This window comes from Sinohyriopsis cumingii, chromosome 17 (assembly GCF_028554795.1).
Source record: "Sinohyriopsis cumingii isolate HCF-2022 chromosome 17, ASM2855479v2, whole genome shotgun sequence".
Lineage (NCBI taxonomy): Eukaryota > Metazoa > Mollusca > Bivalvia > Unionida > Unionidae > Sinohyriopsis > Sinohyriopsis cumingii.
In genome coordinates this window covers 23,471,941-23,496,909 of record NC_142977.1, presented here as the reverse complement: position 1 = coordinate 23,496,909, position 24,969 = coordinate 23,471,941, and the positions used below count along the sequence as shown (strand labels likewise).

General features: G+C 35.6%; 1 protein-coding gene across 1 annotated transcript in view; it reads left to right on the top strand.

The window, feature by feature from the left end:
* Positions 1–11,828: 11,828 nt before the first annotated feature.
* The window catches only part of LOC149777937 (uncharacterized), a 46,945-nt gene continuing 33,804 nt past the window's right edge, over positions 11,829–24,969 (top strand). Inside the window, exons 1-2 of the mRNA XM_089940545.1 lie at positions 11,829–12,934; positions 21,137–21,937. Coding sequence (XP_089796671.1) covers positions 11,973–12,934; positions 21,137–21,937 — 1,763 coding nt within the window. The 5' untranslated portion in view covers positions 11,829–11,972. The remainder of the gene's footprint in view (positions 12,935–21,136; positions 21,938–24,969) is intronic.

Here is a 24,969-nt window from a genome sequence, read left to right as displayed (position 1 = left end):
TCTAATAAATATAACATATTTTATGGTAATATAACATTATGATATGATGATTTTACTATTGAATATTCCAGGACAAGTATATGTTTTCAAGGCTGAGATTCATTCACTAAAATAAAAATTTAAAATAAATTCTTTTGAAATTTATTTTAATTTATTATTTACTCTTGGGATATAACAATTATATGTTATATAGTAATAGACGGGGGGGGGGGGGTAATGGCAAGGGGGTAATATACTGTGGGGGGGGAGTAATTGATAGGGGGGTAGTTGCAGGGGGGTAATATACCACTCATATTACTATACAGTTTTAATTTACTTTTTATCGAGCCCCTGAGTCACTGTTGTTGCCATACAATTATTTTCTTGGTAACTTTTGATGTTTCCTCTTGAAGAAATTTAAATTGGTTTGATTTGTGGTCAACTTATTGGTTCATTTGATTTGCGAGACAATTAATATTGTGAGACTTTCACATCAAACGGAGCATCAGATATTGATGGGTCAATAGTTTTAGTGACTCCGTCTAGAAAGTCCATCGATCTGATGTGGCAAATTTAGCTAAAATTCTCCAAATTGTGTCATTCCCTTTGGATGCAAACACCAGCGCCCACTTGCCTTGACATAGCATACTTGCAACAGTTTTATCACTATTATCAAATGTAAAGAAATAATGATGTTAAACCTAAAACAATAGAATATTTATAATTTATTTCAAGCTTTCAAAGATTGTATCTTTTTTTAAAAAGGTATACAGTGCCCTGCCCTCGCGTGCATTATTTGTGTTTTATTATTTTGTCCCTGACACTATTTATAAAATTTGGTATCTTTCTTATGAAGTGGTTCTTCACACACTTTGCATATAAATAACATTAGTTTTACATGATCATACGGTTATTATCTGACCAATGGAAGAGTTGAAAGGTGAATAAACAATTTAGTTGAGTTTTTCAACATTTTCTTGATAGAATACTATTGGTCTGAACGAGGCCCCTTTTGATTTGGCAAAGCGTGATATTATTTATTTGTTGTTTTACATGAGAATTTCTTTTTGACACAGAAGCTTCAATATTTGAAATGTAGACTTAGCCCTCTTATATGACAGACATATGAAACTAGAGGTATTTAGCTGTGATAATGGTATTTTGTGTATGTGGTCACTTTATAAAATTGTTTTGAATTAATCTCTAATTTTTAACATTAGTAGCTGTAAAAAAGGGATTTTGGCCTGCCCACAGATCAGTTTTGGGATCTAGTTTTAATGCTAGTGATACATAATGTTTGGTGACTAGCTTCGATCCTTGTCACAGAAAGATTTTTGTGACTAGTAACAAGAGTCTGAGATAGGACTTGGATACAGAGTGTTTGGCGACTAGCTTCGATTAGTGTGTAGAAAATATTTGATGAATGACTCCGATGTCGACCAAGACGACTGGTGGCTAGAACGCCTCAGTTGAAAGCTCGCAGGTATTTAATTTTGCATAGATTTGGCATAATTTTATAGGGGAAAGAATACGGGCGCGTGGTTGAAACAGGGTAGTAAAGAGGTGTGTTGGCCTTGGTGTATAAATACGTAATGCTCGGTAAACTCCTTATTCAGCAGGAATAGAATAGCAATAGCGCCTTACTGAAAATGCGAGGTTGGCATTGTTGCTACAAATTGAATTTGCCAACTCTGTTGGGGCTGCAGCAAACAACAGATCGAAACGATAGGGTAGGAACAATTCACAAAGTTTTTTCCAGAGCTACTTGCGCGGAATTATCGGGGGTGCGTTGCCATGATAAACCGACCAGTTAGGATGGTTTGTAATAGATATTGTCTATCGAGCGCGTGAACGAGCTGCTTCTGGTTGCATAGATCACCAAGGTCAAATACTGTGTTATGATGAAAGATATACTAGCTGCCAGAGCAAGGCAGCCAAGATCAAGAAAACCAAGCCCAGACATAATTCGAACGATCGCACTCACACGCTTCGATCACCTCCAGATACTTCCCCAAGCGCAAGGTCTGCCCAATAACTAAAATGTACTAGTGAGGAGAAGGGTGGTGGCAACAAGTCTGTAAATGACTGCAGCACTTCTGTTACCCACCTGACACAGCCATGAAGCAGGCCCAGCCGTCTCTCTTGATGTCATGACCACCCAACGCGCGAGAAACCCTTGACAGTGAGATCAGCAACCTTGATGCCGTGAAGTTTAGCCCTGGTCACCCAGTTTGCGAAATCAGTTCCAGGCCAGCAGGAAGACGATCACAACATATTTCCATTGCACAACCACTCCTGCCATGCGTTATAGAAAATTACATGTACCAGAGTTTCGGCTGGTTCTTCACTTTGTGTGTGGAACCATAATGAATCTTTGGAAATTACAGTTAGTTTTACGGGGCAGAGCTCGATACTGGCACCAAAATGTATTCACGCCATGCCTATCATCACTGTGAAAATCACAGACAACCCATGTCTCGAATGGGCTATATTGTTAGCTCCAGAAACAACAGACGACAGTGTCAACCGGCCAGGTAAGTACAGTGAGCACATAGGTTAGCTTAAGTCCGATATGATCGTCTTCAAAGTTAAAGTGAGCGAGGTCGGCAGCTTTTAGTGCCTCTACCTGGATTCGCGGTCAGCATCTTTGGCTTAGGAAACGGCCACTATCAGCAGCACGTTAAGGACAAAGTAAGTCCACATGCACTATATCAGTTTCTATTGTCAGAATGGTTGGCAAAGCCGTTAAAAACCACTATGTATGGATCAACTATTTGGGCCGACTTTGTACAAACATAGCAGATACGAAATTGAGAAGCACGTCTACAACTGTCGTCTGCAGACGGCAACCGGCTGAAAAACTGTAGTTAACCTTCATTCATCGAAACCAACATATACATAATTTCAACTTATAGTACATGCCCATTGAAGGTCTTACCTTCCATATATACAAAAACATACAAGACAATGTCGACCAATCCCATGGGGCTTCTGTTAAGTAGTCGTCCGATTCGAATTTGACTAAAAGTAGCCGGTGCTGTACCAACGAAACGAGGCTGTAGCCACCATCATCAGAATCCTTCAGTGCAAGTTGGATCAAATCTGCGGCGAGTTCCACGTCCCAGACAGGATGCTTATTGGCCGACAACAATCTTTTCAGGTGGCTAAGGACTGCCACATCTGCGGATAGCCTTATGAAGGGACCTGGTGCCATCTTCAGAGGCAATACCGCGACGCAGGACACAACGCGTGCAACCACCAGAAGAAGCTCCTTGAAAACAAAGGTACCGATCGTGATCCGCATTGTTGTCTTCAATAGCTCTCATGAGAGGAAAACATATCCCCATGTACAAACCGTCCAAGAACGATCCATCTCAAAATCCTTGTAGGGTGAAATTTAGAGTCGAAAATGTCCCAAGAAATAAATTTTCAAAAAATGGTCCATGTCCAAATTCTTTAAAGATGTGATGTTGTGACCCATATGCATTCAGAAATAATGAATCTTCTTACCACTTGTGCTATACCTACCCCACACCCACATACTTATATAGTTTGCCCCACCCCCCACCCACCCAAAGATCTCGACATCGTTTCCTCGCATTTTCTGGTCATTGTGCTTACTGTTGGAACATATTCATTACTAAGAATTGTGAATCATGGGCTAAAAGAAAAAGTTATCCATTTGGGGGTTCAGCAAGTACAAAATATTGATGTAATCGATCAATATTGTACCTACATGTCATGCCCTGTTCCCATAAGCGCCCCTTACTTTGCTATATTCCTTCGAATAAATCAAACACACGTGTGACTCTGACTTGAAGTCCACTGTTTCCCCCATTTCCACGGTCACGTTGCATCATTTTTCAGTTGGTAATCACAGTAGTCTCAGGAAACTCATGTCCTTCTTTGCATATTTTGTTATTTTTTATTCTGAACGTGTTTGTGAGGTCTGAAGGGGTCTATGCATCTATCTCTCTCTCTCTCTCTCTCTCTCTCTCTCTCTGCCTTGTTCATGATGTGGCGTAGAGAAGGAATTAACGCTTTCGCAGGAAGTGTGAAAAGCAAAACATTGTATTCTCCTTTCGAATTCTTTTTCAGGACTTTTGCTGGTTGTTAAGTACATTTTGGAGAATTTGTTTTGTTTGCAACCAAACTGCATGTCGCAAAGCATGTACTCCCTGAATTTCGAGATGGAAATACCATTCTAAAAGCTGATTTTAACATATCTCCTAATGATGAAATGACAATGTGATGATCTTAAATAAAATTGATTAACCAGAGTCAAAGGTTAGTTCAATGGTCCTGGTCTCCATTGAGTCACTCGTTGACAAAAGAGAAAACTTTTCAAAATGTTCCCCCAAAATTAGACCTGCTACTGTTGTAATTGGGAGAATTCCAACTAGCGTTGGAAAGCAAGGCTACCTTTGATGTTATTGTTACCGTGAGTACACACACACACACACACACACACACACACACACACACACATATATATATATATATATATATATATATATATATATATATATATATATATATATATATATATATATATATATGTATGTAAAGGAATGACTGCGAAGAAGATAGCCAATACAACTACTGAGTAAAAAAATTCACAGTTGTTTATCTTCTTCTAAACTTAAATTTCCAATGGCTTTTCCAATGACACAATACACCACAACTATTTGGCAGAAGAATACAATTTGACTTTCACACCACACAGACCAAGACTGTTTATGTAGTTCTTGAACAGAGGAAGTCTAAGAAGGACAGGTAGCTGCTGTGACTAACTTCACATCCACCTCTTTTTATGCTCGATGATTGTTGTGATTCTAGAGGTTCAAATCCCAAACTCGTAACTATGTGGATTTCCTCCCGAATGAAATTTCACTTCTTAAGTCGACATCTTACAATCCTACGAGTTCTTCAATCGAAGATGATTTCGATATCATATGTTTCTATTTTATTAAGAATGAAATATAAATTGCAAATTTAAGATACGATATTTAGAAATGTTAATATGGAAATAAAATTTAAATTTCTGATAAAAAGAAATTTATAATTGAGAACCATGAACATTTAAAAAAGTCAAGTTTGCAAATGAAAATGAAACATTTTGAAAAGTGAAAGTAGAGAAGCACTCTACAAGAGCTGAAAATTGCAAATGAAATATTGGGAAATTATTTAAATACTCCAAATAAATTTAACAATGAATTTTGAAAATGAAACGTTGGAAATGAATATTGAAAATGTTAAATGTGAAAATGGAAAAATGTAAGACAATACGCACTGTAAAACAAATTCAAAAGTCAATTTGAAAGTGAAATTTTAAAAATGTAATTTAAAGACATATTTTGAAAGTGAAGATATAAAATACAACTCTAAAAACAATTTGAAAAACTTAATTTGAAAATGACAACTGCAAACTAGAAATGGAGAAAAATGATTTGACAGACATACAAAACACAAAACGTCTTAACCACCCTTACCTTCTTGTGTGATAGTTTATTGCTGTGTTCCTTTCTATAATGTACGGAAACACTTATTCTCTTACTTTTGTGTGATAGTGCGTGTGATTTAATTCCCCTTCATCTGCATCCTTGCCGCTTGAGTGATAGTATATGTGTGTGTTTGTAAGTATAATGTGCGTATATTCCCTCCCTTATTTGAATCGTAATGTTAGAGTGTTGTATATTAGATAAATAGTACTCCAGAATTCTCGTATATTTCTTATTTTCTGGAATGAGGATTTCCCCAAATCGATTCCCGTGGATTAGACTTTTTGCATATCTATTTTCATATATCTTTCTATACCTACAAACTATCTAAGCCTCGGCTTCTATCAGAGGTACCAGTATATCTAGTTTATAGTTTTAAATTAATATACTGTTTTTGCCAATGATTATCAGCAGTGAGACACGACATTTTGTTTTTCATAGATGTTACGAAAGCCAGTCAGTAGTAGGATAAAGTTACACTAAAGCGTGTAACATGTCAATATCAACAATGTTTCACGTTTGTGAAGTTTGCAAATTTACTGTTTGCATATTAAAAAATTGCATTCTCTACCATATAGACGTTTTACACATTGGTATCTTATTGCTACAAATAAAAATGATTAATTAAATGGTCGAAATACATTCTTATTAATGGACTATTGAGATAAACACTCAGAATCTACCTTATGAGCTGCAATTACATTTCTTTTGTACAGACGCAAATGAAATACCAAGAACAATTTGCGTCCGAGACTGCGTAGACTTTTGACTCATTGAAGTCAGAATGTTATATAAAGACTGATTACTTTCAAAGTGTTCAAATGGTCAGATATAGATCGACAGCGAACAAAACAAAAAAAGGACTTGCTATGCCAGGACTTATGCCCACAGCGTTATAACAAATTCCATATAAGAAAATCATTGACACTGTTCATGGCTTTGTAGATTTTTAAGTAATAATAAAAGAACCAGTTCCACAAGGCGAGGAGATTCCTCTGCAGTTTAGGCGCCATGTCCTATCTGTTAGATTTCTTTAACAACAGAATAGTTGTGGCACATTTATGGACAGTATATTGAAAGATATGACACATATTGGGATTAGAAGTGTTTAAATTGAACAGTGTAAATGTAAACCGTCTTTCAAAATTTTTGAAAGCCACCTTGACTCTTATTGCCAATGAATGTATATTGTGTTGGATATAGGTCAATCATGTATTTTTCAAAATCTCATACGACAACACTTGGAGAGTACTGGGTGACGCGGAACTTTATTTCGACTAGGTTACATCTTTTCCCTTATACAGTGTATGTGGAATACACCTCAATCTAAGAGAGTGCACTTGTTCAGGCAACAACCTGTAACGACGGCAGAATCACAACAGATCGCACTTCTGTTCAGATAATTACAGAGACTGTTTCGAAGGTATACTTCCAACAAATTTTCTGATTATAGCTCTCAAGATAAAAATTAAGGTACCTGCTATAAATAATGTATTGGATATACAAAAATTGTACATTTCTAGCGCCGAAATGAAAGTAATCCAGCTGAAATATAAAACCAGATGGAAATATTGTGAATAAGATTTCAGCTTCAAAAAAGACAGAAAAGAAAGACAAATGCAATTATAGAAAGAAGAGAGAGAGAAAAATATCAAAATGCAAGTACAAAGTCAAAAAGATATGTAAATACAGAGATAAAGAAAAGATTATCAGGGCATTATTCCTTTATCTGACACATTTATTCTTCAGTCTTTTGATTAAGTCACTTTCACTTATTGCATTGATCTAACAAATGGTGTAGAACGCAAAGAGCCTCGTTTTACTCAGTTCTAATCAGCCTGACAAAATGCAATATCTAGTGGTCAAAGAGGAAACGAATAACAAACTCTCTTGTTTGTTTCAAATGGCTATTAGCAAAACTGAAACCACATAGGTAACAACATATCTTTTTTATTACAAATAGGAACTTTATCAGAAAATGGAAGCCACCTGAGGTTACCCGCTGGTGACAAGTGGCAACGAAACAAGCAAAGTTTTGTTCCAAATTCGTATAGACAGGAAATTCATAGTACAACCCATTAACCTCCCTTGCATGGTCATTGTGAGCTAATAAGAATTATCACAAGTACTAAATTTATTTTTACTGGACAAAAATTAAAAGTGATGTTTGCAAATATTGTAGATACTTGTCAAATGGTAGGATTACCCAATCAGTAGATACATAAGGCTCATCTGCAACCATATGTCTGCATTTGATGAAACATTTGGCAGCATATTGATAGAGTTTGTCAGTCACTTTCCCAAGTCCAAGTCATTTAACCAATAATTTTGGATCGTAAGATGTACGGCAATTCCTTTTGAGAGATACTGCCGTAGTGAAAGCTTTGATAATGTTTATTGTCTGCTCAATTTATTATTCCAAAAACTGCCCAATTTTATCAAGGGTCAAATTTTATTTAAGGAATTTACCAGCTAAGTATACATGAATTAGGCACTTAACACTTTAAGTATTTTGTCTATGACCCTGAAAATCAATTGGCTTTAGAAAAAGTTCATCAACATTTGGATAATATGATTCAGTCTTGATACAGAAAAGTATAAGGGGATGAAGGTGTTTATTTGTTGCTATTTGTTGTTAGGGAAAAGTTCAAGAATCAGATAGTGTAAATCATTTTGTACTAGATTTGGACATACTGTACTTGGGCCATTGAAGTAATTAAAAGAGAAACCTTTTCAACCGAAGAATCAGAAAATAATATTCATATGTTAATGATTTCAAATGAAAGTTATCAAAGGCTTGTGAAGTAGCTAGAACTACTCCTCACTCTATTCAGCCATAAATGAAATTAAGGTATAACAGAAATACGAAATTCTTTTGCCCAAACATGAATGTCCTCTTCAGGCTAAGTTGTATGGTCCGTATACAGTTGAAAAGAAAGTAAGTTATTTAAACTATGTCTTTTGCACTCCTTGGAGGGTACCTTTTGCCATACACATATATTAAAAGAGTATGTTCAATACAGTAGCGTTTAACGGGGTGGTGGTGGAGGTGGCAGGCCCGGGTAGCATGTATCTTGGGGCGCCAAAGCCACGGACGCCAGAGGTTCTGGGGGTCCAGTATTTCGCTGGTTAAGAGTGATAGCCCAGATAATCTTTTCATCAATTTAGTTGTACATGTCACAAATGATTTAAATGACGTCATGCAATAGGGCTGCAGTGACTTTAGTTTAACCAAACTTCGGAATTCCAAACTATTGAGTAATCTTGACCAGAAACATTTATTTCTCCAGCCACAACAAATGAACTAAACAGCTATTATTTGAGCATGAGCACTTGTTTCCATAACTTCCAACACGAACAATTAGAACCTACCATAACGCTGAAATTGTAGTTCTACCATGACGTTAAAATTGTAGATCCTACACTGGTAAAACGGCATCCTTACAGGATTAATCCTATAAATCAGGAATCTTTGAAAAAAATAAATGCAGTGATTGGTGGAGAATTATTTCATAGATTCAAGTAAAGCTAACAGGTGTTTACCGCGTATTTTAAGCTGAAGCCAGATAATACTTTCCGCATGTGCACAGACTATAGAAATGTGAACATTGATACCAGCACTGATTTTTTTTCCAATCGATGGATATATTGACGAAATTGGAAATACAAAATATGTCAGCAAGTTTGACCTCAGAAAGAGCAAAGGAAATTTTTGGATTCATAACTCTAGATAAGACTTTACCGATATAAATTGATGGGATTTGGGATAAAATGTTCCCCTTCAATTCTCATGTGTTTTTAATGAACATGATTACGTCTGGTCTAGAGAATTATAATGCTTTGATCAATGACGTCATTATATACAGCAATGCCTGTAATGATCACTTTTAAACAATTCGGAAATGGTTTGATCGACTCATGAAACTAATTGACAATTTACGTAAAAGTGAGTTTTGTCTTGCTTGTGTTACATTTTTAGGACATATTGTGAGACATTGTCAAGTTAAACTAATAGAAGTTAAAATCAATGTTATCTTTTCATTTCCTGTGCATCTCAATAGAAAGCAACTGGTGCGATATCTAGGTATGGCTGGATATTATCGGAAATTTTACTCCAATTTTTCCATTATTACGTAAAGTCTGACTACTTCATTGAGTAAAGAAGAAACTAAGTTTCACTGGTCAGCAAAATGTCAGGAGGCTTTTGATAAATTAAAGGCCATACTTAAAGGTGCACGGGTTCTTTCGGCTCCGAATTTCAGTTAATCATTTAAGATGTCTGTTGATGCAAGAGATGCAAGTGATGTTGGGGTTGGTGGAGAATTGATTCAATAAGACTACAATGGTGTATATTATTTATTTAGTTTGTTATTTGTATTAACGAAATTAAACAAGCACCAGATAAATTATTTGATATTGGCTTTGTAACACATTGAAGTGTATACTAGGTCAGCTTATTCTCCGATTGTTATATTCAGTGATCACAATCCCCTTACTTTCATTAACAAAAGGTAAAATGAAAGTAAGAAATTGTTTAGCTGCAGTTGTTGATGTTATATGAATACAATATTGACAACAGGTACAACAAGGAAAACGATAATCTAGTTGCAAATGCTCTTTCACGTGTATTATATCGCTTTATGTATATTTTCTGTCGTTTATAAGATATTAACTTATGTAATTACAATTCTGTGTAGATTTGACTAGCATTGAAAGAAAGATTTATTGTCTAAATCTTTCCTTTATTAATGAGGGGAGGTGTAATGTATATTTAATTTGTATTGTGTGTTGACTTGTTTTCATAATTATGTTACACACGCCACACACACACACAGACACACACACAGACACACACACACACACACACACACACACACACACATATATATATATATATATATATATATATATATATATATATATGTATATAATTTGTATTGTATAATTGAATTTTATCCGTGATCAAAGGTAAGAGATGCGTCTACATCACTGATATCATGTATGATAAACATGTTTACTTCATTCTGATTTCTCCATACAGCCTTGATTTTCTAAAAACTAATTTTGTTCACATTGTAATGTCTGTGTGATTTAGATTTTTAACGTAGCTTTAACAATTTTTAAGTGATATCGCTACGATGTATGCAGTGTGACCGTTTAAAGTGATGTCTAGCACTGGTGCATAATGCCGCAGACATGCAGCATGATGTCCCACCCAGTCACATTATCCTAACGCCAGGCCGACCACTCCTAACACTAACCTCTAAATGCTGAGCGCCAAGCTAGGCAACTGTTAGCACCATTTTTAGAAGCATTTGGTATGACTCGGCCAAGGTTCAAACCCACGACCTCCCGCGGACACTCCAACCACTAGGCCACCGGAGCGGTACTGTAAGGTAAGTTTCCATTGAAATGGTAAAGTAGTGGGGATCTATATAAGCTTGCTTATAAAAAGAATTTTCTGGCAATGAAGTTTTGACTCACATCCTGGCCCTCTAATGTTGTCTTATATTTCTATATTAAGGTTCATTATATTAGAATTACTCACTCCTACCTAAATATCCCAAGTAGGATCAGTCTTGTTCTTACGTTTTAATTTGAGAGAATTTAGTTGTTTAAATTATTCAGTGAAACTACAAAGTGTTCATTAATACGTCTTGGAGTCAATCATTATTTAAGGATTATCGTGGACTTGTTCCATTACATTTTTGATTATATCATTGTGATACACCAAGAATGTTGGCAATTTGCAGATTCAAGGCAATTGGCACATCAGCGCGTTCATTTAGAATTATATACATTTGGACTTGTGATATAAATTTTAGGACTATTTGGGATTTAATTCTTACATATTTCTTTGTATTCTAAAGAAATAAACGATTTGTTGAATGTTACAAAACGTGTTGTTTTTCTATCTTTTCTTGTACTTAGCTGAAGACCATAAATTCGTAACATTAGTTAAATTTATTTAAGTAATTTGGCATATACACTTGAGTTTAGTTTACTATTGCTATAGATGCTGCTCTGCGGTATATTATTTATCAGAGCGTCTGTATACTGGTATAACGGGAAGAAATATACTTCAATGAATAGAGTCAAAACGGGTGGTGTATTTATTACTCGAACTTCCTGACAAGGGTTCGTCTGGTTGAAAGCATGCCAAGGAGAGTATTTGGGACTGTATCATTATCAATAGTTATCCACATTTTGCTAAATAACTAATGGTTTTAAGTAATGCGATTTATCACTATGAAAGGAATATTTTTCAGAAAAGATGCAAGTAAACATGTGCGTCTTTTTTAAAATCCTTTATTCAACATTCTCCGTTATCAAAGCGCTCACGGAGCATAAAGGAGTGGGGATTGTTGGTATGGGGCTGTCGTTTTATATGGCTATGCAGAGTCTTGCATTTTCTCCAGAAAGAGCTCTCGGAATTCCGAAGTGTGTTGGTATTCCAAGTTGTCTGCAAAGAATGATTATTTTAGTCTGAAGATGAACATGAGGACACGTCGAGGTGAAAAAACATTAAAGTGTGAAGTATGTGACAAAAGATTTAGTCAGAGTGGAAATTTGAAAGTGCATATGAGGATCCATACTGGGGAAACACCATTCACATGTGAAATTTGCTATAGAAGGTTTAATCAGAATGGCTATTTGAAAGTTCACATGAGGATTCACACTAAGGAAACGCCATTCAAATGTGACGTTTGTTATAAAAAGTTCAGTCACAGCGGAAATTTGAAGGTACATATGAGGATTCATACAGGAGAAACACCATTTAAATGTGAAGTTTGCGAAAAAGGTTTTATTCATAACGGTGATTTAAAGAAACATGCAAGGATTCATACTGGAGAGAAACCTTTCAAATGTGAAGTTTGTGACAAAAGTTTTAGACTGAGCGGACATATCAGGGTGCACATGAGAATACATACTGGAGAGAAACCATTCAGATGTGAAGTTTGTGATAAAAGGTTTAGCTTGTTTGCTGATCTAAAGAAGCACATTATGATACATACTGCAGAGAAACCATTCAAATGTGAAGTTTGTGATAAAAGGTTTACTCTGTGTGGAAATTTCAGGGTGCACATGAGGATACATACTGGAGAAAAACCATTCAAATGTGAAGTTTGCGATAAAACATTTAGCGAGAATCAGGGTCTGAAGGTGCATATGACAACACACACAGGAAACAAAACCTTCAAATGTGAAGTTTGTGATAAAAGGTTTAGTCAGAGTGGAAATTTGAAGGTACACATGAGGATCCATACTGGAGAGAGACCATTTAAATGCCCTGTTTGTGATAAAAGGTTTAATGAAAATCGCAGTCTGAAGGTGCATATGAGGACACACACAAAAGAAAAAACATTCAAGTGTGAGGTTTGCCAAAAATTGTTTAGTCAGAATGGAAGTCTCCAGAGACACATGAAATTACATACAGTCACACCTGCCATAAGGTACACCTGTACATAAAGAATATTTACATAGAAGGGTTGCTAAGACTGCAGCTTTGTGCTCAATACCAAAGAAAAGTTGCTATCAGAAAAGCACACATTTGATAAGTACTCAAAAACAAAACACACACAATTCTTGTTGTATTTATGTTATGTATATCTACATTGTGTGTTTAACTTTTGTCCATGATTGTAGATTGTAATAATCATTTGTAAACACCATATTACATAGCTAGATTTTGCCTTTTTGGCCATGATTGTAGATTATACATTTTAAGATAATGATCATTTTTATACAACATGTTTACATGGATTTGAGTTTGGTTCCTTGGTTTTTCCTTTGAAATTCTAAGGTCTACCTAATTTTTGTCAATCCATACACTAAAATTTAAGTAAACAGACCTAACCTTGTTTACAGATTTTATGGAAATTTCCACTGGAAATGAACTAGGTCCAGGGCATTTTGTTGTACCATAAATGATGTGACAGTCTGTATATAAGGAAGAACATGTAAACAATTTTTCATTCCTATCTTTACCATCAGTGTTTTAGTTGTGTTCAGTTATAATGTGAGAGAAATTATCTATTAATTTAATTATTCATGGGAATTACAAGGTGCTCATTGAACTTTTGATGGAAACACTATTTTAGGATTATTAAGAATTCATTAAAAGACATTGTGTATTACATCAAGACTATTAGCACAGATTTACATTCAAGATTATTGGTACATCAACACATTTGAGATTGAAATTGATTCATAACACTCTATACATTCAGACTTGTGATAGAACTTTTAGGATTATTTAAGATTTAATTCAAAATTCTGTAAAATTCTCATAAATTTTCATTTTTTGCCTACAGGATTAAATTATTTATTCAACTTTTTTAAGGTTGTTGGTTTGCTTTTTACTTACAGTAATTTAAGACCACATAGTCGTAACAATGATATAATACAGCAATTTCTCAATAAGCATTGGAATATTCAGTGCTCAGCTACATTCTTGATGCCCCAAATATTTTTTATATTGAAAGAGACAGACAGATCCACAGAGAGAAAATATACTGACATATTTTCAAACAACACATTCTAATTGACATTACAGTTGGAATAAATCAGATTGGTCAAATTTCTGGAACTTGTCTTCTCATTTGAAAGCTCGGTAAATGGTAAAAAATGTATGATGAATTTGAATTTCCAGCAATAGGCCTTTAACTTATCAATCAGTGCTTTACAAGACTTTCAACAGAGTTTCAGTAAGAGGAGTCCTGGACTTTTCTGTAATGGAACTTTGGAGTCTCCAGCCTCTATCTTGTGGTCACCAACTATTCACTGTTATCTTTGCCATCAGGCCAATCAGTGCTGAAAGAAAATTTGTTTTGGACACAGGCCCCAGGCCGGTGACTTAAATAAACTCACAGGCTCTGACTGAAATTCCACAAGCCCGGACTCCAGTTTCCACATGTCCTAAATTTCCTTTTTTTAAATATTGTCACACAACGTTGCAATTAGCTACAATTTAAAAATAAATTCAGTAGGGTTAAAAGGGGTTTGAAGGTAAGGTAGGTGTCATTAGTGTTCATCGCTGTGCTGGCGTGCTAACAAAGTAAATCTCTGTCAACTTAAATCGGTTTCAAAAATGAATTATACTTTAACACTATTCTGACAACTGAAAATGATCTTGCTTTGCATTCTATGTATGCAGGAAAATCCGACTTCAAATAAACGCTGCCACTGTTCAGAAACGTTCCAAAAATATAATACATATGGCCTAAACATTCTAATTCATGGCAATACTATGTAATAACTTTTGGTCTTATACACGCCCCGAGTGGCTAACTGGTCTAAAGCACTCTCCGTTACGGATCACTGCCATCTCACCGCTGTCTGCGTGGGTTCCAGTCTCGGATTCAGCCAGTGTGGGTATGTGAGAAAGCTTGCCAGTAGCTTCTCGTGGGTCGGTGGTTCTTTCCGGGATTTTCCTGGGTTCTTCCTCCACCATTAATACTGGCCGCCATGTATAGCCTATCGTGTGCTGAAAAATGGCGTTAAACCCAACAGCAACAACAACGATATACACGCATCTGGCATCTCTTTTATTTACATATAATGGGTTCTTCTACGTGCTGATCCTACCTATGCAAATTAACACAGTGGGCTCACGCACTGCATCCTTCAAGCACTTCTCACTAGCTATGTCAGCCAATTAAGTAATACGTGAAATGGTGGTTGATAACTGACCTCTTTAATTGCCGTATTTAAACTGCCCAAGTGATTACTTTTACATTAGCTCCAATCATGGCTGTTTACCGTTTATAGACGATACATGTAATGGGCTTATTCTAAAAGTGGTGAGGTTTTTATAAATTATTTTTTGAAAATTACTGGAAAATGTGTTTTTTCTCGAAACACGACTGTGTCGGGGTGGGGGGTGTTGTAGCACAAAATCGTAATTTTATCATGACACGCCACATTTCAATCTGATTAAAATCAGAACTCAATTTCACATAGAATAGCTTTGGTCTGATTTGGATTGCGCCGTGTTATGGCAGGTATATCAACCTCTTGAAAGTACATTTACACATTTCATCAGCGCGATGAAAGAGTATTTTCTAGTTTGATTGATATTGGTCCTATGTCAGAACGGGTCATGGGGGTAATCTAAGGCAATGTTGTCACTCGGTATGATTTTAGTCCTTTAGATTATTGCTTTTTTGTCAACATATTGTTTGCGTCGAGCACATATGGTTCGACGGGCACCTGACTTAGAATATAGGACGTGCCGGATCTAAAATTATAAAGGGCCTCGACCGTCGGGCTATAGGACTTTTTTAACATTGGACCGTCAATGGTTAGTATGTGTATTTCATCACAATCTGTAGGGTCGTTACGGTGGGTCTATTTTCTGAATGTGACAGAAAAATTCTCAGTGAATCAGTGTTGAAAACAGAAATGATATCTGTGGATCTTTTTATATAAATTTCAATTAATTTATTTTATAATACGGTAGGCATGTCAGAGTTACACTTATTTCAGTAGAATTAGGGGCTACCAACTAATCTTTGAACGAAATGGATTAAAATATAAAATAATTATCTCAGTTCCTCTAGGGTCAAAGTAATGTATTGGGTGCTCTTAGGCCATATCAAATAATATGTGATAATGGTTACATTGAAAGATAATTAGGTTACGTAGGTCGGCTCAAACGTTTGTATTTGTCTCCAAGATGGATTTAAATGAAGTATGCACTAAAGAAGAATAAGTGTCATTCACATCCTCATTTTAGCTATTTTTCCTCCCAAAATTGTGTATGTATTTATTTTATAAATCTACCCACCCACCCACCCCAAAAAATAAAGGTAGGGTCAGCATGAAAAAATAGGATCAGCCAAGTAACCAGAACCACATTCACTTTTGTATTTGTCCTTACAAGTCGCTAATGCCACAACTTAACTTAATTATCAAACAATTGCTTAGGTACTATTCAATATGTATTTAACCAGTCATGCATTATGAAGTCAGCATAATCAAAGGACAGCTTATTTCTTACTCGTGCTGTACAAATGAGGGCTAGTTATAGGAAACCAATGAAGTACGGAAACCAGAAAGTATGTTCCCCATTCACTGGTCATGTGCTGTTAGTATCATTTTATAAGTAGTTGGTATCGCTTGGAAGGAGTTCGAACCCGCGACCTCCCGCAACCGAAACGTACACTCTAACCAACTAGGAAACGGGAACGGTCAGCAAGTTGCTTTCTTGGCAAGATAATATTTTAAAATCACATATAATTATATTACTTTTATGTCAGATTATGACAAAACAATAAAGCACGCCACATCAAAATTGCAACAAATTGTATTTGAATCAGAGGATGAAAAATCAATCGAGTATGAGATATAATTTGACTTTGACCAGATTAATTGTAGCACATGAAAAAAACTAAAGTAACATTTACCATAGATTGCAATACAAAAGGCGTGAGGAGTGTTTTTCATCCTAGGATTATATAATTCATTCCGCCTTCAGATTGACGAAGATGGACAGTGTATCCCCTGGTGTAAAGACTGTGGGTAAGACTGAGTAATAAAAAAAATACTTTGGTATCAAAACTGGGGGTCAAACAAAAAATTTGGGGGTCTCTGAAGCGCAAATCAGGGTAAAGGGAAACACTGATGGAGGAGTGAAATCAGATCGCCCTTGTTGTTAGACATTATGAGAGAATCAAATTTAATTAAAACTACAGGCTACACCTCCCGACATAAAAGCTACTATACTTACCATGTCTGTCAAGAGAAGGGCCATTGGGTTCCAGAATGTCCACAACGTCAAAGCAAAGGAAAGACAGGAGAAATGGGAAACAAAGTCAGAGACACCTGCTATCTTTGTCAAGAAAAACTACATTGGTCCTCAGAGTGTACCCAAACAGTGACACGCAGGAGATGCGGGAGGACGAAAGTTCGTCAGTGAAAGAAGAAGAATCCAAAGAATCAAGAAACGGAAAACGCAAAACAACTAGAACTCAGTGAAGATGAATAACCAATTCCTGAGAAGAAATTAAAGTAGAGACTTACAGTGAAAGCCTGAATGAAATTAGATATAGATTTGTTAAGTATTTTGAAATTTTCATCATGACTATGGTCCAACAAGAGAATACACCAAATAAAACGTGTCTCTTTGCCTTGAATTTTTATAGAATGGATAAGATACTTAGACGTATTCACACCATTGAATCATAGGAATGGATTTAAATTTTACTTGATATAGCAATGATTGAATAGTATCTCTTTTTTAAGAGATATAAGAGGCCCTGAAAAGAAACGTTGCTTGTTTTTTTTCTTCAGTTATGCATATTTAATTTGTTTTGCGTGCTTGACCTTTGTCTGAAATCGCCCTATCGCCATTTGTCAATCACGCTGTTCGATTAGCCATTCAGCATGCTTAAATTAGATACTAGATACGCTTCCTTACATAGTTTGCCTCCGTCCTTTTCCTCCGACAAGCTGACTGTATCGATAATAAATTGGCTATCGTAAATATTTAAAAAATTACAAAGGTATGTAGATTTTATATCGATAGTGGTGAAATTGAGCAAATGTGGGCTTCGTAGTTCTGAATAGAGTTGTTTTCTTTTTCTTTATCGAAACCTAGACGAAACTTGGATGGATAAAAACATACGGGTTCCCACATGAACAGGTGAACAAGGACACAATTGATGGCAATTACCACATGTTCTTATTTTTGCAAGAAAAGTACTTACAAAAAGCCAGTTCCATCTAATATTTTGAATAAACACTAAGAATTATTTTGTAACAAACAAAATGTACAAACGAACGTGTCTTCGATATAGGTCGAGAACGCCCTAACTTCGGGTTTTGTTGTGTTTCATTTTTTCTTCAGATTGCATTATTTCATAGTTTGAAAAAAAAATATGCTTCAATTCTGGTTTGTCCCATAAACGATGCTTCATCGTCTCGATCTTTCAGACACTCGAGTTACTATTTTCAGTCATTGAGTTGAAGGAGGGGTGGGGAAGACCAATGTAATTAGTAAAGTTTTCAGGCCTTTTATCGATAAATTAAGCACATATTCATCAGGTGTCACTAACTGAAATTCCATTTCACGAACAGAACAGAATCTGACAATTATTATGTACCAGTATATTTCTAAACATGAACTATTTACGATTTTGTAATCTAATTTTAATTTATTTACCTCTAAGACAGCATAAACAAAATTCAGTTTAAATTAATAAAGATAAGACTATACGAAATGCAATAACGTCTTTTGGAGTGAATTTGCTTTTACAGCAGTATGTTTCCAAACTGATTTAAAACTGATTTTCATGATTTACTGAAATAAAACAAATACGTTATTACCATACCAACTTCAAATACCAATATAAATATTGTCTGCTGCAGTATAATTTATGCAACTTGGAAATAATACATACTTAAGAATAATACAAAATCTTTATTATAGACATACCACTGAATAGAAATATATTTCTTTGTCAAAATCTGAATGCTTGTAGGAGGTAAACAGGTCACGAAACGTGATTCTGTAGGCGGAGCGATCTTTGATCTCGCGTAAGGTCAATTATTGTTTACGTGTGTTCCAGTGTTTGATTTAACCTTGGATATGACCTTAGAAGTGCCTAAAATGGAATTTGTTATAGTTTAGGATAATTTTCCATCTAGCTGACTGAGCTTTTTTTTAGTATAGTTATTATTATTATAGAAAAGGTTATAAGTTTCAAATGAACAAGATCATTCATTCCTCCTTTAAGTTTAGTTTGCAGAAGTAACTGTTGTGTTTAAATTTAATTTGAAAGGAATCATTTATTTAAATTATTTATTGGAATTACAAGCTGTTATTGACGTTTTAGACTAAAATACTAGTTGGGGATTATTGTGAATTCATTTGAAGACATCATTGTTTTACATAAGGACTATTGATATATCGAAACATTCAAGACTCTTGAAACTTGAGCATATTGTTGCAACTCCATGGCCTTAAATAAAGAAACAACAAAAAGCGACACCGCTCCGGTCGCCTAGTGGTTAAAGCGATGAAGGAGGTAAAGGGCTCGAATCCCGGCCGGGTTATGCCAACGACTTACAAAAAATGGTACCAACAGCTTCCTCGCTTGGCGCTCAGCATTAAGAGGTTAGTGTTAGGACTGGTCGGCCTGGTGTCAGGATAATGTGACTGGGTGGGACATCATGCTACATGTCTGTGGCATGATGTCCCAGTGCTAGACAGCACCATAAACTGCCACACTGCAGACATCGTAGCGATATTACTGAAAAATTCTTAATGCTACGTTAAAAATCCAAATCACACACACACACACAGAACAAAGCGAAAACAAATAAGTTTTATAAAATTTAACAAATAAATTTATTTCCCTAGAATACTGAATACAAATTTAAAGGAACTTACAGTATTGTGAATTAAGTCCTATACAGTCCTAAACGTTCTATCACAAGTCCAAATGTATAGCCTACGTATTGTCAACTACCCTACAAGTTTTGTAAGATATACATGGTTGTTCTATAAGTAATCTGTAAGCGAAACTGGAGAACAAAATTGGTGAACAGTTTATATACGATGGAGTTTTAAGAAGACTGGGCTTAACAATGGTTCCGATTGTCTTGAGGAAACTCTGAAGCAAACATTCCTCGTACACTCATTTCCTCATCTTCCTAAAGAACCCTCTAACGTTTTGCCCTAACAAAGGAAGAAGCATTTTGATATTAATACAAATTGCAGAAAGCTACAAGCATTGAGGCCAAAATATTTTGAGGCTGAAAGTAAAAGATTATATGAAATATTATTCATTTAACAGACATTTTAAAGCGTTAAAGGAAAGCAATGGATCCGAATTTTTCTTTTAATTGACACGATGAAGACGATAATTTCACTCGATTACATGGCCATAAAAACGACAAACTGGTATGCACTTTACTTAAAGAGAGATAGAGAGAGAGAGAGAGGGATCAAGGCCTTCCATGGCCCTAAGCATCGAACATATTGTGTCCCTCCACTCCGAAAAGAATGTGAAACTACATAGAAAATCCCAGAAGAAAAAAAAAACAACAACAATATTTTAAAGCTAAAAAGTTGGGAAAATACCAGTGATTCCGTCATTCCAAAATCAAAACACTCGTACAAAACGCAGATAAAAATGGTCACACGTAATTCATTCAAGTTTATCATCAACAATTAATTTGAATGTTTTTTACTGGTGTCCCTGTTGGGCTGGTGCCCTAAGCACGTGATTAGTGTGCTTAATGGGTAATCCGGCCCTGGAGGGATGTACTCACTTGCTTCAAACTCTACTGGTGGTTATTTTTATTTTTTATATATAAATGTTATCGATACACATGCGTCACATTTTTCTACCCGCTCTTTTTCCTAGTGTGTTGATATAAACAAAACGAGTCTTTCTCACTCGCTTCAGACCAACATATACATAACTCGACAGGTAGATTCCTTGTCCGAGAGCAACACAGTACTGTCGAATTTATTATTTTAAAGGAATGTATCGGCCTTTTATTGCTCGAACTGATATGTGTACCTGCACAAATTTGTGTTGCTTTGTATTTATAGACAACAACGAACACATTTAAGAAATATGCTACATATACAAATGTTACCTACTTTGCATTGTAAATATGTTAGCCGCAATCGTCCATCGTAGACATAGGCCATATTCAATGGCGTACATGAGGATACATACAACAAATTCGTCAAAAGTGCACGTGATGAATCATACAACACAGTATTCAGAGGGGCACGTGAGGATAAATAAAACAGAAGGACCCTTCACATGTGAAGTTTCTTGTAGAATGTTTAACCTTAATTCTGCTTTTCGCAACAATGAGAAGAGACCGACTGAAGGAAACAGATTCATCTGTGAGCTGTGCCATAAAACGTTTCATCGATGTAGACTTCTGAAGGAGCACATGAGAATACATACTGGCGAAAAACCATTCAAATGTGAAATTTGTGATAAAAGGTTCATTCAGAAAGGACCTATGAAAATGCACATGAGGATACATACAGGAGAGAAACCTTTTAAGTGTGAAGTTTGTGATAAACTGTTTAGCTATGGTTACGCGTTACATAACCACGTGAAAATACATACTGGAGAAAAAACGTTCAAATGTGATGTTTGTCCTAAAATGTTTAGTCATGGTGGACTTCTGAAGGAGCACACGAGAATACATACTGGAGATAAACCATTCAAATGTAAAGTTTGTGATAAAGGGTTCAGTCGAAGTGGTTATATAAAAGGACACATGAGAATACATACTGGAGAGAAACCATTTAAGTGTGAAATATGTGAGAAAAGATTTAGTTGGAATGGAAATTTGCAGGTGCATCTGAGGATACATACTGGAGAAACACCATTCAAATGTGAAGTTTGTCATAAACTGTTTATTTCTAATGGACGTCTGAAGGTGCATATGAAGATACATACTGGAGAGAAACCATATATGTGACGTTTGTGATAAATTGTTTAGTTGGAGTGGAAATCTGCAAGTCCACATGGGAATACATACAGAGAAACAGTCCTTAAACTTAAAGGACACCTTTGCATAAAGGACACCCGTAAATGTTCCACAGTATCTGTGCATATTTTTCAGTTATATGATTGTTGGTACATCAGGGTATAAGGTTGTATAAAATTGAAACCAGCACTTCTTCAGGACAAATGACTTTGGGAAAAAACTTGTGTCTCGAAAAATGTATTGTGTCTCCCACTTTTGAATTCGTATTTTCATTATTTACCATAGTATATTGTTAATAGTACTGTGTGATGAAATTATTTGTAAGTAGTGGGGTATGACTGTATTGTACTTGTACCATGAGCTATAATTTAGAAATACTTCATTTGATGACTTTCAATATCTGTATAGTCAGCTACCCAGATAATTATCAAACCACGGGGGTTCGTTACAAAGAAAATTTGGAGTATCCCGTCCTTGAATGTAAACAAAATAGGGAAATGGGCTGATAAATGGGGGTTCAAACTACCTCACGAAACAATCAATACGGTCCTGTTCTCCCCCAAACGTCATATCAAATTAGAATACCCTAAACTTAACCATACAAAATAAAATCATTAAATTTGTTAAAGTTGCTAGATTTCTGGGTATGTTCTATGACGAACATCTAAACTGGGGACATCATATGGACCAAATAGTTAACAGTTGTAATAAGGATCTAAACTTATTTAAAAACCTTAAAGGGACTGTATCGGGATCCAACCAGGAAACTCTATTAACACTATACTGGGCGTTAATAAGATCTAAATTAGACTACGGGTGTCAAATATATAACTCGGCACTTCATAAACAGCTTAAGAAATTAGACTCGATTTAAAGAAAAGCACTAACAATATGCACCGTCACTCTGCCGTCTGTATCCCTAGCTGAACTCCAAAATTCGAACTGGAGAATTACCACGGTACTTAAGAAGGCAGTAGTTAACTTTAAGATACGCAGCTAGATTATCAACCCATCCCAATTCACGCTCCCGGGTAGCCATCAATAAATGTAATAAACCATTCTGCAATAAATTAGTACCCAACGTACCTGCAGGGAAACACGTACATCGACTAATTGGACGATTACCAATAGCCAACTTCCAGGCTGAAATCACTAAAAACTATGACGCAATGCAAAGGACCAACAGCAAACCATCAATCAACATACAATTAACGAGACTTGGCAACAAAAGCGAACAGAAGCATTGGATAAAATCAATTGCCACAATATAAATAATGACCAAATACCATAATTCAGTTAAAGTTTACACTGATGGATCCAAACTAGCAGAACCCTACAGAACAGCAGCAACAGTAGTAATCCCTGAATTGAACATTAAAATTGGAAATAGACTATCGGATCATTGCTCCATATACACAGCTGAATTCTGGGCCATCACGGAAGCCCAAAGATGGATTAAAGAAAATAATATAAAAAAATCAGTAATATTAAGTGACTCGCTAAGCGTCAATTCATCTATCCTCAACGATAACACCGACTCAAGAGAAAATTTCCCTAAACAAGCTAATCTGTCAATTAAAAAGCTTAATAATAACCATCAAATAGTTGACTTCATGTGGATACCATCCCACACTGACATCAAAGGAAATTAATTAGGTGACCAAGTAGCGAAGCAAAAACTACATGACCCAACTTATACTAACATCCACTACAGTGTCAGTGAATTAATAACTATAACCAAACTTTATATCAATAGGATATGGCAAGAAAACTGGAACCGAAATGCTACAGGCAGAAAACTATACTCCATCATGAAAAACGTCATCAGATCTAGGAAAGAACCAACAGTGAACGATAACGATCTAATAATCATAAATAGAATTTACACAGGAAAATCCAAATTGGCCAGCAGCTTTGGGCAATACATAGGGCCCCAACCCCACAACCCAAACTGCTACCACTGCCGGGTTCCAGAAGAGCTAACACATATATTCAACTGCTGCCATAAACTAGAGAAAGAAAGAACTAAACTAAAAAAAGAGCTAAATAAGATTGGATCTCTGGAAACATACTCAGCATTTTTAATGAATAACAAACCTAAGCTCAATCTCACATATATAAATATAGTTAACTTTATACATGAATCTGGGTTACAAAACAAAATATAAAAAAACCAAATTCCAAAATTAAATTGTTATGAACTAGTAGACTAGCTAATAAACCAAACGTTAGGACCAATAAGATTTGATGCCTTTGACATGTCTTAAGCGACCCGTGTTCTTCGGCAAAGAAATCTATCTTATCCAAATAATTTTAGCCAGAATTTAACATAACACACTAGTACAGGCTAACAAACCTAAACATAGGGAACAAATAAGATCAGATGACCTTGACTCGTCTTAGCGACCCGATTGATCGGCAAAGACATCTGCCTTATCCAAATAGACATCGCCTGGTAATAAAAACATCACATAACTAGTATTCAGGCTAAGAAACTCAAATTTAAGGGGAAAATAAAATCAGATGTCTTTGACCCGTCCTAGCGACCCGAGTAATTCGGCAAAGATATCTGTCTTAATTAAATAGACTTAGCCTGAAAATGAAAATAACACCAAACAAATCTAAAAAAAAAAAAATAATACAAATAAGGCAACTTAGAAACAGGATAGGTGGGGGAATTGTTTTTAATGTATATTTATATTTTTTTTATCATTATTCCTCTCATTCACTCTAACCACTCCTTTTCGACTTTCTCTTAACAATACTTGACAAACCTGGCATACACATATCACCACTAATACATCTGCGAATACTCTAGCAAGAGGTGACAGTAATATATATATATATATATATATATATATATATATATATATATATATATATATATATACCACGATAAATTCAAGACCGCCAAATTAGAACATATTAGGTGGTCCAACACCCAAAACCATCAGGGCCCGCTACACAAAGTAGCAAAACTAAAAACAACTTTAGGAAAGAAGGAACCCAAATTAGCTAC